This window comes from Apium graveolens, chromosome 9 (assembly GCF_009905375.1).
Source record: "Apium graveolens cultivar Ventura chromosome 9, ASM990537v1, whole genome shotgun sequence".
Lineage (NCBI taxonomy): Eukaryota > Viridiplantae > Streptophyta > Magnoliopsida > Apiales > Apiaceae > Apium > Apium graveolens.
Window position 1 is genome coordinate 211,892,244 of NC_133655.1, and position 12,710 is coordinate 211,904,953.

Sequence of the window (12,710 nt, forward strand, 5' to 3'; positions counted from 1 at the left end):
ATGACTGACGTAATTGGTTTACAGGGTAAAACAGTTGATTCATTGATGTGCACAGACAAGCTGGAATGGGATGTGGAAGTAGTCTCTTATATTTTCAATAATAGGGATAAGGAGAGCATTTTGGCTATTCCCTTATCTACATCAGACCAAGAAGATCAATTATACTGGAAGTTTGAAGAGTCTGGTTTATATTCAGTTAAGTCGGCCTACAGGAGATTGCAAGATCAGAGAAGTCACTGGAGTGTGGAACCTAATGATAAGGTCTTGCAAATTCTTTGGAGCATAAAAGCCCCGCCAAAACTTATTAATCTGGTTTGGTGAGCATTAACAGGTACGTTGCCAACTTTGTCCCAACTTCAGTTAAAAAGAGTATAAGTTCAAGCTATATGTCCTACATGTCAGGCAGAGGTGGAATCTATAGTTCATAGCTTGGTGTATTGTCAATATGCAAGACAGTGTTGGTCGGTATTATTGCCAGGTTCTCCTCTTATAGAAGCACCTGATTTTCGCTCCTGGCTAGTATCTGTTTTTGACGTGGTGGATAAGAGTAAGTTTGCAGAAATAGTTTCGCTCTGTTGGTCTCTTTGGAGGACAAGAAATGATCTTGTCTGGAACCAGAAACACACAAGGATCTACAGGACAGTTGCAGCAGCAAGGCAGTATCTTGCACAGTGGATTAAAACCCAAGATAGAAACTTTGTAACTCCTCTTCAGCCCAAGATAGATGGAGATGGAGCCGTTAATTGGGTCAAGCCCCAACCGAACAAAATCAAGATATCAGTTGATGCGGCGGTATTTGATGATCATGGTGGTGTTGGTTTTGGACTAGTAGCAAGAAATTCAGCGGGTGAGTTATGCGAAGCTAAAGCAGTTTTCCAGCGAGGACTATATTCCCCTGTTGAGGCAGAAGCTATGGCGTTTAAGGAGGCCTTAAGCTGGATGGACAGACGCGGCTGACATGATTCCATTGTTGAGTCTGACTGTTTAACAATGGTTCAGGCGATATGAAGCAGTGTGCCTTTGAGGTCTTACTTTGGCCGGATCGTTGAAGAGTGCAGGTGCATTTTACAATGTTTAAATAAAATCAATTTGTTTTTTGTTAAGCGATCTGCTAATATGGTTGCCCACCAATTGGCTAGGGAATCATATTTTCTGTCTGGTCATACATTTGATAGATCTAATGTTCCTCGTTCGATTCAGAATTGTATTGAGTTGGATTTGAATGCTTAATAAAATCTTAGATTTCTGTAAAAAAAAGTTATAAAATAATATCATAAATTACTAAAATTTATTATTTTATAATAATATTTACAAAGAACCAATTAAAACATCGTTTGACCTCCTCTAATAAACAAAATTGCAACTCTCTTGTTATAGTGTAGATAGATTAGGTATTTAATAATTTTATAATTGCACATTGGTGGTTCCAACCTTTTTGCAATAATTTTTTTTTGAAATTTTTTAGTTATATGGCGTAAATTTGTATTTAGTTATTAGTATTAATTTACATGTTTGTAACAGTGTAAAAATCGTGAATCGGGAAAGATCGGTCGAACTACTGATTTAGAATTAATTGAAAATCAGGGTTTAATCGGAAGGATTAATCGGATTAAAAATCGGATGTATTATAATATTAAATTATATTTAATATATTATTATCATTATATTAGTTATTTATTAACAAATATATATTTATTATATTATAATTTCTATACTTATTCATATTTATATTAATATAGTATTTAAATTTTAATAAATAACTATATATACTCCAATAAAGAAAAATTCGTAAGAATTAATCGAATTTCAAAGATCGAATCGGTCGAATAATTTGTTAGAGATTAATCGGAGATTAATCGGTTGAATATTTTTAGAACACTGGTTTGTACACGTAAATACTCCTCACTTAAGTGTCTTTTCTTGGGTATGTTTTCTCTAACGAGTACTAAAGGTAAATATCTATAAATTAATCTACTCGACATTGGAAAAAATTATTAATTAATCGAAATATTAGTTAATAGACTCACCAATTAAACCATGAATAAACTCTGCATACTACCGGGAATCTTTATATATTAACACAGTCATCTAACAGTTAACAGCAAAACAGAACCCAATTTTGACGATTATGACGAACACAGGATTCGCAAAATAATGAACCTCAAATTGTGATTCTGGTACCAAAAGAACCGCCTCTTCAGGGGCTTGAATTCGGTATAAAGAACGTAAAGAACGGAGGTCTACAGCTCGGGGAATCAAAGGATTTGTGTCAAGAACAATCGTTCACCCCTAATCCCTATTTTCTGTTTTTGCATAATTATAAAATAAAATTTAACTATTTATATTTATTGAAAAATAAATACCCAAAATAAGTTAAGGGCGTTTTTATCCCTTAATTAAAATAATTAGGCCCAAAAATAATAATTATGGGGAATAATTTTTAAATTAATTAAATATAAAATTATGTCAAAATTCCCCAAAAATTATGAATAATCCAAAAATGCAAAAATAATGGACATTTGGAATGTGTGTGATTTTATAAATAGGAATAATAATTTTAAACTCATGTAAACATATAATATTTATTTATTTTTCATAAAATATTCACATAATTTCCCGGATATTACAGTAATTTATGATATACTTCCGGAACTAGCATTGGATACCCTTAGTATGCGCACGAGTGTGTAACTTAACTTAAGAAAATGTTTTACAAAATTTTCATTGCTGTGAGAAAAATTATTATATTGAAAACACCCATCATTTTTTCGTTAAATAGTTAGTCAATTTGTACTTGTCGAGCTGTGTAACTCATCCCTTTTCTCCATTTCAGGCTATTAAACACCAGATTTAAATAAGGATGTGAACTTCTTGGTTATCGTGCTATTTAGTTTTGAATAAGACTTTTGTACAATAAGATTAAATTTGATATTTGTTTAAATAATTATTATCGGATTTGTGGAGCTGCGTCTCTGTTTCTATGATTTTGATTATTGTGTTTGACCGCTACTTTGACCTTCGCAATATCTTGAATTATCGAATAAGAATATATTTTGTTTAAGTTTTTGTATTTAGAATTAATAGCCCGGAGTGCGGGCTGTTAAAATTATTTCATAATTATCATATTATTAAAAATTTAATGTGATATGTTATTAACATACCTCCCCGATATGCATGATAATAAGGGAATTTTGTATAAAATATTTTATATTCTCAATTTTTACTAATAGACTCCTAATATATTTTATTCTCAACTTCTAGTTATTAGACTTCTAATATATAACTTCATTATTATTATTATTATTATTATTATTATTATTATTAATTATATATTTTAGTGGTATACCTTAAAGAGGGGGTTTCTACTTTTAATAAAGAGTATAGTAGTCATTTAACTGGGGGATTATATATAGCACCTTGTTGGTCGGAATATATTTTTCATCTAAATTTATTTTCCCCTAAAATGGGATAAGTATTTGTAGTGTTATAGGGAGAACTTCGTATAACAGTGTTGTGGAGGTTTATGGGTGGAACAAGGATCAAGGACGATGTTTGAAGGCGGAGGAAGGTTATGTATGGTGGTGGCTGAGCTTGTATGTTGACTCCTTAAGAAAGAATAGGGTTTGTTATTCTCTATCAAGTGTCGACTCATGTCTCATACAAGTGCCTACGTACCCTATTTATAGGGATCAAGCCTCACGTAGTTCTTGGGGAACAAGTCACGTAGGCTAGGGTTTGGGTTCTCCAACTCGTGCAGCCCAAGCCCACGATAAAGTCAGGCCTTCAGCCAATTAGTTACGTAAACCTCTACCGGCTCCACACTCTTCCTATAATCTCGCGGCCTCTTCGCATTTCTTCCCGTAATTGTAGAAATAACCCGTGTCAGCCCCGAAATCTATGAGCAACTCAGTCATCCGTGAGTCACTTTCCATGTTGCACACAAAGTCCTTCGATGCGGGCCGGCCTGGTCACCTCGGCCCGCACCGCCTTTCTTTTCGAGTAATAAATACAATGTTATCTTTGTTTTCATAAGATATGGGCTCATGGGCTCAGCCCACGTGTAGGCACTTGAGCCCAGCCCGAGTGCTGTCACCTGAGCCCATCTCGCGTGAAGTCGCCTGAGCCCACCTCGCGTATGGACACCTAAGCCCACCTCGCGTATGAGAGCCCAGATGGCAAGTGTGAGCCTACCTTGCAAGTGTGAGCCCAGCTCGCATGTCATGAGCCCAGCTCGCATGTCACGAGCCCAGCCTGTATGTCACGAGCCCAACCCGCATGTGCTGGCCCAAGTCACATTAATCCATGATTCTAGCCCACATATGAGAGTCCGGCTATTCAATGCACCCATGGGGACGTGTTTAGGGCCCATGACCGAAAGCGGGCATAACAACTACCCCCCAAATTCCGGGTCGCATCTTGAGGCTAGGAATTTTTCCAGCATTAGCTTTTTATGGCCATGAAAGTGCGAGCCCACGAGGTCGCACCAAACCACCTCATGTGCCTAGCCTTGCATTCCTTTCAACGATCATATGTTTGAACATATGATAGTTGTTGGACAGCTGGCGTAGGGATTTGTGTCATCCCTTGAGATGGCAACACGTGTCCCTTGTCCTTTCTCTCTCCTATCCCCTATAAATATGTGAGATTTTAATTCATTTCTCATATTTCGAAGAACACTTCTCGAATTGCTGCTCATTTTGCTCAAGGATCTACCACGGCGAAAACCATCATCACCACAAGAATCGTCTACCGGCGGCGATATTCTCCGGGAACAGATTCATCAAGATCATCCTACACTACGCCTACAGGTACCCCTTTAATCCTTAATCATCCATACTCATTCATGTTTGTTCATATGCACCATGCGAGCACACACCACCTGTTCGATGCGAGCCCACACACAATCACGACATGTGATGCGAGCCCGTCTGCTCATTTAGATAATTAGGTGCGATCCCGTGTAAGATGCGAGAACACTTAGGTGCGACCACATACTTATTTTTGCTTTCTTTTTAGGGCTACAAACTAATTTTCACCATCTTTTACAAATATCGAGTGCGTTTGCAGCCCGCTCCTTGATAAGTGGCATTTTATACCACTTAGAACGTCTTATAATAGCTTAAATTGGTGTCTTGAAATTAAGTATTTTGTGTATTTGATGCGTTTTTCTAGTGTGTGTGCATTTCAGGGTATTAGTTGCATTTCGGGAGAGAATTCATCAATAATAAGCCTTTGCATATGTTTAGCATTGCAAGTGGGAAGATAGGAGCAGATTGCAGCGAAAAAATGGAGCAAAAACAGAGTATTTTCCAGAAGGGGTCTGAGCGGCCGCTCAGCTCTCTGAGCGCCCGCTCAGGAATGCTGAGCGGCCGCGCAGGGTCGTAATTTCAGATTAATTATTTTAGACTCCTATTTCTGTTTGGCTTCCAACTTCTGAGTTATCTGGGTTTTATGGGACTCCTATATAAGTAGATTTCAGAGACGTTTCAAAAAGGTTGGATCGTAGTATTAATCGAAGAGTGAAGGAGATAAGGAAGAAGACCGTTTTAGCACACCGCAACGAAAAGGAAGCATATTTTCTTGTGATTCTTTATTTCATTGTAACATTGGATGCTAGTTTTCTTTGCTTTGAACCTATTTACTCTTGTGACATACTCTGGTTTAATATAAGTAGTTTTAGTTATTATTCTCTTGTGTTTATTTATCATGTTTTCATATAAACCCATGATGACGATGAGTGCTATCATGGGCTAATCGTGAACATGGGGTCGTAACGGATTTACTATGGAACTCTTTAGTTAATTGTTTAATACCTTAGTGTGTGATGATTGTATGATATCTAGTATTGGTTGTGCGTATTCATCTTATGTGCGTCGCGAACATATAAGATAGGGTGTTAATCTCTTTTGAAGCGACGGTGGATCTTGAGATTTAGAACTTGCCATGCTAGCATAGGTTCATGTACGATATTGCATGATTAGTGGGTAACTCTAACCGTTTTATTCGCCCTGTGTAATCAAAAGGAATAACTTGTGCTTAAATCGTTATGTTGTCAATTTCTATAGACATATAGGGACTCAACATAATTGATGCTTATTCAACTTCTATCTTAATTGTGGATGTTTGGTAGAATGATATTAGTACAATGAAAGTTGGCTTTTATCAGTTTCGTGTTATTCGATTAATATCATCACTGTTGTATGCTAAGGGTAATAACAATGACTATTGAAGGAAGTAGTAATGAAGTTGTGATCTCATGAGTGTTTTAATATTGTTAATTCAAGTATTAATTAAGTGCTTAATTGTAGTAGTTAATTGTAGTTAATAATTAGTTAATCAAATCTAAGTATTATTGTCTTAACATTGGGAAGTAATCATACATTGGTGAGTGAGTTTAATTGAACATAATTAGTCTGAGTCTCTGTGGGAACGAACTAGAAAGTATTCTATATTACTTGCGAACGCGTATACTTACGTGTGTTTGTTTAGTTTATGTACTTACCATCATTGGTCATTAGGACTCAGTCATTAAGACGTGTTACTTATTGTTTCCGGTTGTGTTTCAGGTACTTTAGCGAGCGTTATGCAAACTCGTTCTCGTACTCGCAAGAGGACTTTAGATACAACTGAAGAGACAGACGAAGTTTTTGATATTCCGGAGAAGATAGATTTTGAAGATTCGGATTCAGGAAGTGAGCAGAAAGAACCCTTAATCATGGGTGATCGTATAGTTCCGGCAGGATCCAGCTCTTATGGACTTTTCTCGGCCCAAAATTGATGACATTCAGTCAAGCATCCTTCATCCGGCTATTCAGGCTAACACCTTTGAAATCAAGCCAGGCACTATTCAGATGGTACAGAAATCTGTTTCTTTCGGAGGAGCTGCGATTGAAGACCCCAACATGCACATAAGGAATTTTATCGAGATCTGCAATACTTTCAAATATAATGGTGTGACTGATGAGGCTATCAAGCTGAGGCTTTTCCCATTCTCTCTGAGGGATAAAGCTAAGGATTGGTTACATTCTGAACCAGCTGGGTCCATCACTACGTGGCAAGATCTTGCGCAAAAGTTTCTTGTGAAGTTTTATCCAATAGCGAAGACTGCTGCTATGAGGAGTGCTCTTACTCAGTTTGCGTAGCAACGTACAGAATCTATGTGCGAAGCTTGGGAGCGCTACAAAGAGATGTTGAGAAAGTGTCCACATCATGGAATGCCTGATTGGATGGTGATCACTGGTTTCTATAATGGTTTGGGGGCCCAATCTCGGCCCATGCTCGATGCAGCAGCTGGAGGCGCCTTGTGGGCCAAAAGCTATACTGAGGCTTATAATCTTATTGAGACTATGGCTGCAAATGAGCATCAAAACCCAACTCAAAGGATGATGCTTGGGAAGGTAGCATGTATTCTGGAAGTCGATGCAGCTACAGCTATTGCAGCGCAGCTCCTAGCGCTGAGTATGAAGGTCGATTCTCTAGCCACCTATGGAGTCAATCAGATAGCTATGGTCTGTGAGCTTTGTGCAGGTTCTCATACTACGGATCAGTGTTCTCTTATTAACGAATCTGTTTAGTATGTGAACAATTATCAGCGACAATAGCAGCATGTGCTAGCTACTTATCATCCTAACAACAGAAATCATCCAAATTTCAGCTGGGGTAATAATCAGAATGCTATTCAACAACCATATCAGCAAGGCATGAGTAAGCAGTTCAATCCACCTGGATTCCAGCAACCTCAGCCTTATGCTCAAAGGCAATCATATCCTCAACAGGGAGGTGCATCTGTACCCACTAGTGCTGATTTTGAGGAACTTAAGTTGTTGTGCAAGAGTCAGGCGATTTCTATCAAGACCTTGGAAAATCAAATTGGTCAAATAGCCAATGCAGTGCTCAATCGTCAACCTGGCACACTTCCCAGTGACACTGAAGTGCCAGGCAGAAAGGAAGCTAAAGAGCAAGTCAAGGCTATTACTTAAGGTCTGGAAAAGTTGATGATGCTGAAAAAGCAAAAGAAGGAGAAGCTGAAGTTGGAGATGAAGAAGCTAAGGAAAAGGAGAAAGCGGCAGAACCAAGGAAGACTACTGTTGAACACACTCTGCCTGAGGGTAATACAGGGGAGAAACAGCTCTATCCTCCACCACCTTTCCCTAAGAGATTGCAACAACAAAAGCTGGATAAGCATTTCAGTAAGTTTCTGGAGGTGTTCAAATAAACTTCACATCAATATACCTTTCGCTGAGGCTCTGGAGCAAATGCCTAGTTATGCGAGATTTATGAAGAGTATTCTTTTAAGGAAGGTGAAACTGGATGACCTTGAGACTGTTGCTCTAATGGAAGAATGCAAATGCTGTGCTGCAGCAAAAATTACCTCCAAAGCTTAAAGATCCAGGTAGCTTCACCATTCCTTGCACCATTGGCAAGTTGTCTTTTGACAAGTGACTTTGTGATTTGGGAGCAAGCATCAATCTGATGCCGTTGTCGATCTTTAAAAAGTTGAATTTGCCTAATCCAAAACCCACCTACATGTCTCTACAATTGGCTGATCGTTCTATTACTTACCCAAGAGGCATAGTGGAGGATGTGCTAGTAAAGGTGGATAAGCTCTTCTTTCCTGTAGACTTTGTTATTCTGGACTTTGAGGAAGATAAGAAGATTCCCATAATTTTGGGGAGACCTTTCTTGGCTACGGGCCGTACCTTGATAGATGTGCAGAAATGTGAACTTACTATACGGGTGCAGGATCAGGATGTGACATTCAATGTATTCAAAGCAATGAAATTCCCTACAGAAGATGAGGAGTGCTTAAAAGTGGATTTGATTGATTTTGCGGTTACTTCAGAACTCGATCATATGCTAATGTCTGATGCATTAGAGAAGGCCTTAGTGGGGGATTTTGACAGTGATGATGAGGATGGCAATGAGCAACTACAATATCTTAATGCTTCTCCCTGGAGGCGAAAGCTAGACATGCCGTTTGAATCTCTTGGTACTTCTGACCTCAAAAATGCTGAAGGAAAGCTCAAACCATAGATTGAGGAAGCACCTACCTTGGAGCTTAAGCCATTGCCTGAACACTTGAGGTATGCTTTTTTAGGTGATGCATCTACTTTACCTGTTATTATTTCATCTGACCTTTCAGGTAGTGAGGAGGACAAGCTCTTAAGGATTTTGAGAGAATTCAAATCGGCTATCGGATGGACTATAGCAGACATCAAAGGGATCAGCCCTTCATATTGCATGCATAAGATTCTGCTAGAGGAGGGTAGTAAGCCGACTGTTGAGAAATAACGCAGACTTAATCCTATCATGAAAGAAGTGGTGAAGAAAGAAATTCTGAAGTGGCTGGATGCAGGAATCATTTATCTTATTTCTGACAGTTCTTGGGTGAGCCCCGTGCAATGTGTACCTAAGAAAGGAGGTATCACTGTGGTAGCAAATGAGAAGAACGAGCTCATCCCCACTCGAACAGTCACAGGATGGAGAGTATGCATGGATTACAGAAAGTTGAACAAGGCCACAAGGAAGGATCTCTTCCCGCTTCCGTTTATTGATCAGATGCTTGACATTTTGGTTGGTCATGAGTATTATTGTCTTCTGGATGGCTATTCAGGGTATAATCAGATTTGTATTACACCAGAGGATCAAGAAAAGACTACCTTCACTTGTCCATTTGGCATGTTTTCTTTTCGCAGAGTTTTGTTTGGGTTATGTGGCGCACCGGCCACTTTTCAGAGATGTATGATGGCTATATTCTCTGACATGATTGGAAATAATGTCGAGGTGTTCATGGACGACTTCTCCGTCTTTGGACATTCGTATGATGAATGTTTGAATAATCTTCGTGCAGTACTCAAAAGGTGTGTGAAAACTAATTTGGTGCTCAATTGGGAAAAATGTCATTTTATGGTACGTGAAGGCATTATTCTTGGGCATAAGGTCTCTAGCAAGGGTCTTGAGGTGGACAAAGCCAAGGTGGGAGTCATTGAAAATCTTCCACCACCTAATTCTGTGAAAGGAATCCGTAGTATTCTTGGTCATGCGAGTTTTTATCGGCATTTCATCAAGGACTTTTCGAAGATATCTAAGCCGTTTTGCAACTTGCTTGAGAAGGATGTGCCTTTCAAATTTGATGATGACTGCTTAACGGCATTCGAGACTCTTAAGAAGAGTTTGATAACTGTACCAGTTATTACAGCACCTGATTGGACAGAGCCTTTTGAGATGATGTGTGATGTGAGTGATTATGCGGTGGGCGCAGTTCTTGGGCAGCGCAAGAATAATCTTTTTCATGTGGTCTACTATGCTAAAAAGACCTTAAATGGGGCCCAAATGAACTACACCACTACTGAGAAGGAGCTTTTGGCTATAGTCTTTGGTTTCAAAAAATTTCGATCTTATTTGCTTGGGACAAAGGTGACAGTATTCACTGATCATGCGGCCATTCGCTATTTGGTTTCCAAGAAGGATTCGAAGCCGAGACTCATTCGTTGGGTGCTCTTACTAAAGGAATTTGAGTTAGAGATCAAGGATCGAAAAGGTACTGAGAATCAAGTAGCTGACCATCTCTCTAGATTGGAGAATCCCGAATCTACTTCACATGATACGACATTGATCAACGAATCTTTTTCGGATGAGCAGTTGTTCACAGTTCAGGAGGAAGAGCCATGGTTCGCAGATATTGTGAATTATCTTGTCAGCAATATAATGCCTCCTAAATTGACCACAGCTTAAAAGAAGAAGTTTCTGCATGAGGTGAAGTGGTATATGTGGGATGAACCATATTTGTTTAGACAGGGAGCTGACCAGATCATTAGGAGATGTATCCCATTCTGTGAGACGGAGGGGATATTACGAGACTGCCACTCCACAGTTTATGGTGGACACTATGGTGGTGAAAAGACGGCAGCTCGTATTCTGCAAGCAGGTTTTTTCTGGCCTACTTTGTTTAAGGATGCTCATCAGTTCGTTTTAAGTGTGATCGTTGCCAAAGAGTGGGAAATCTTACGAGAAAGGATGAGATGCCGTTAAATATGATGCTTGAAGTCGAGGTCTTTGATGTTTGGGGAATCGATTTTATGGGGCCTTTTGTCTCATCCTGCAATAATCAGTATATCTTGCTGGCAATCGATTATGTCTCAAGATGGGTAGAAGTCAAAGCTCTACCGACAAATGATGCAAAGGCAGTGTTGAATTTTCTTCACAAGCAGATTTTCATAAGGTTTGGAACGCCACGAGTAATCATAAGTGATGAAGAGTCGCATTTCTGCAACCGTAAGTTTACTTCTATGATGCAGCACTACAATGTGAATCATCGGGTTGCTACTGCCTATCATTCGCAAACAAATGGTCAAGCGGAAGTGTCTAACAGAGAGATCAAGCGCATTTTAGAGAAGGTTGTTTGTCCGTCAAGGAAGGATTGGTCTTTAAAGCTCGAAGAAGCTGTTTGGGCTTACAGAATAGCATACAAGACTCCACTTGGGATGTCCCCGTTTCAACTTGTGTATGGTAAGGGATGTCATCTACCTGCGAAGCTCGAGCATAAGGCCTATTGGGCATTGAAGAAGTTGAACCTGGATCTAGATGTAGCTGGAAAGAAGCGAATGCTTCAGCTTAATGAACTTGACGAATTTCGACTCCAAGCGTACGAGAACAACAAAATGTACAAGGAAAAAGTGAAAAGGTGGCACGATAGGAAGCTATATCCTAAGTTATTCGTGCCGGGGCAACAAGTTCTTTTATTCAACTCTCGTCTCCGACTTTTTCCTGGGAAGTTGAAATCAAGGTGGTCTGGACCTTTGATTGTCAAAACTGTGTTTCCACATGGAGCGGTGGAGATTTTTGAGAATGATCCGGACCAAGCATTCAAGGTTAATGGTCAGCGTTTGAAGCACTACTATGGGGACACGGCAAACCGGAAAGTGGTTAGTGCCATTTTATTGTCAACTTGAGGAAGGTACACAATGTCAAGCTAATGACGAAAAAGAAGCGCTTCATGGGAGGCAACCCATGATTTGTTGTTACAGGAACCCTTAGAAGTTAGTAACCTATCCAAAACCATAAAAAAATCAGAAAAACTGGACCAGAATTTTTTTTATGAAACTTCCAGTATATCTTATGAAACTGGACATCCCCAAATCTTAACGTGTTTAAGACTCGGTTTCCTTTCTTTCCATATCTCATACGAAGTTTGAGGAACAGATTTTGGAAGGCACCTTATTCAGTAAATATGCTGAGGTTTCCAATGCATAACCCTATAGGAATACTGGAAGATTTGCATAGCTCATCATGGACCGAACTATGTCTAACAAAGTTCGATTTCTCCTTTCAGATACCAATCTGGAGGAGTCCATTGGGAGACTATACCATTTACTTTGAGATAATCTAGAAACGCTCCATTAAAGTATTCACCACCTCGATCTGATCGAAGAGTTATAATACTATATTTGGTTGTTTCTCCACTTCATACTTATATTCTTTGAACTTTTCAAAGGCCTCAGACTTGTGTTTCATTAAACACATATCCGAATCTAGATCTATCATCTATGAAAGTAATGAAGTATGAAAATCCACCCATGGCTTGCTTAGACATTGGTCCACATACATCTGTGTGTACCATTCCTAGCAAATTTGCAGCCCTCTCTCCATGTCTACTAAATGGAGACTGCAATGCCACTATAAAGTGAGATTTTTATCATCCCTTTTCTTTT

The 12,710-nt window shown here is 39.1% G+C and overlaps 1 protein-coding gene and 1 non-coding gene across 2 annotated transcripts; one reads left to right on the top strand and one right to left on the bottom strand.

Annotated features, from left to right (window-relative positions):
- LOC141685920 (uncharacterized) lies at positions 1-957 on the top strand. Its single transcript, XM_074490996.1, has 2 exons — positions 1-312; positions 403-957. The coding sequence occupies exons 1-2, from the start codon at positions 1-3 to the stop codon at positions 955-957; spliced, it is 867 nt and encodes a 288-aa protein (XP_074347097.1).
- A 6,152-nt stretch (positions 958-7,109) lies between these two features.
- Positions 7,110-7,216, bottom strand: LOC141688171 (small nucleolar RNA R71). Its single transcript, XR_012561632.1, has one exon. It is a non-coding gene; the product is annotated as a small nucleolar RNA R71 (small nucleolar RNA).
- Between the last annotated feature and the right edge of the window lie 5,494 nt (positions 7,217-12,710).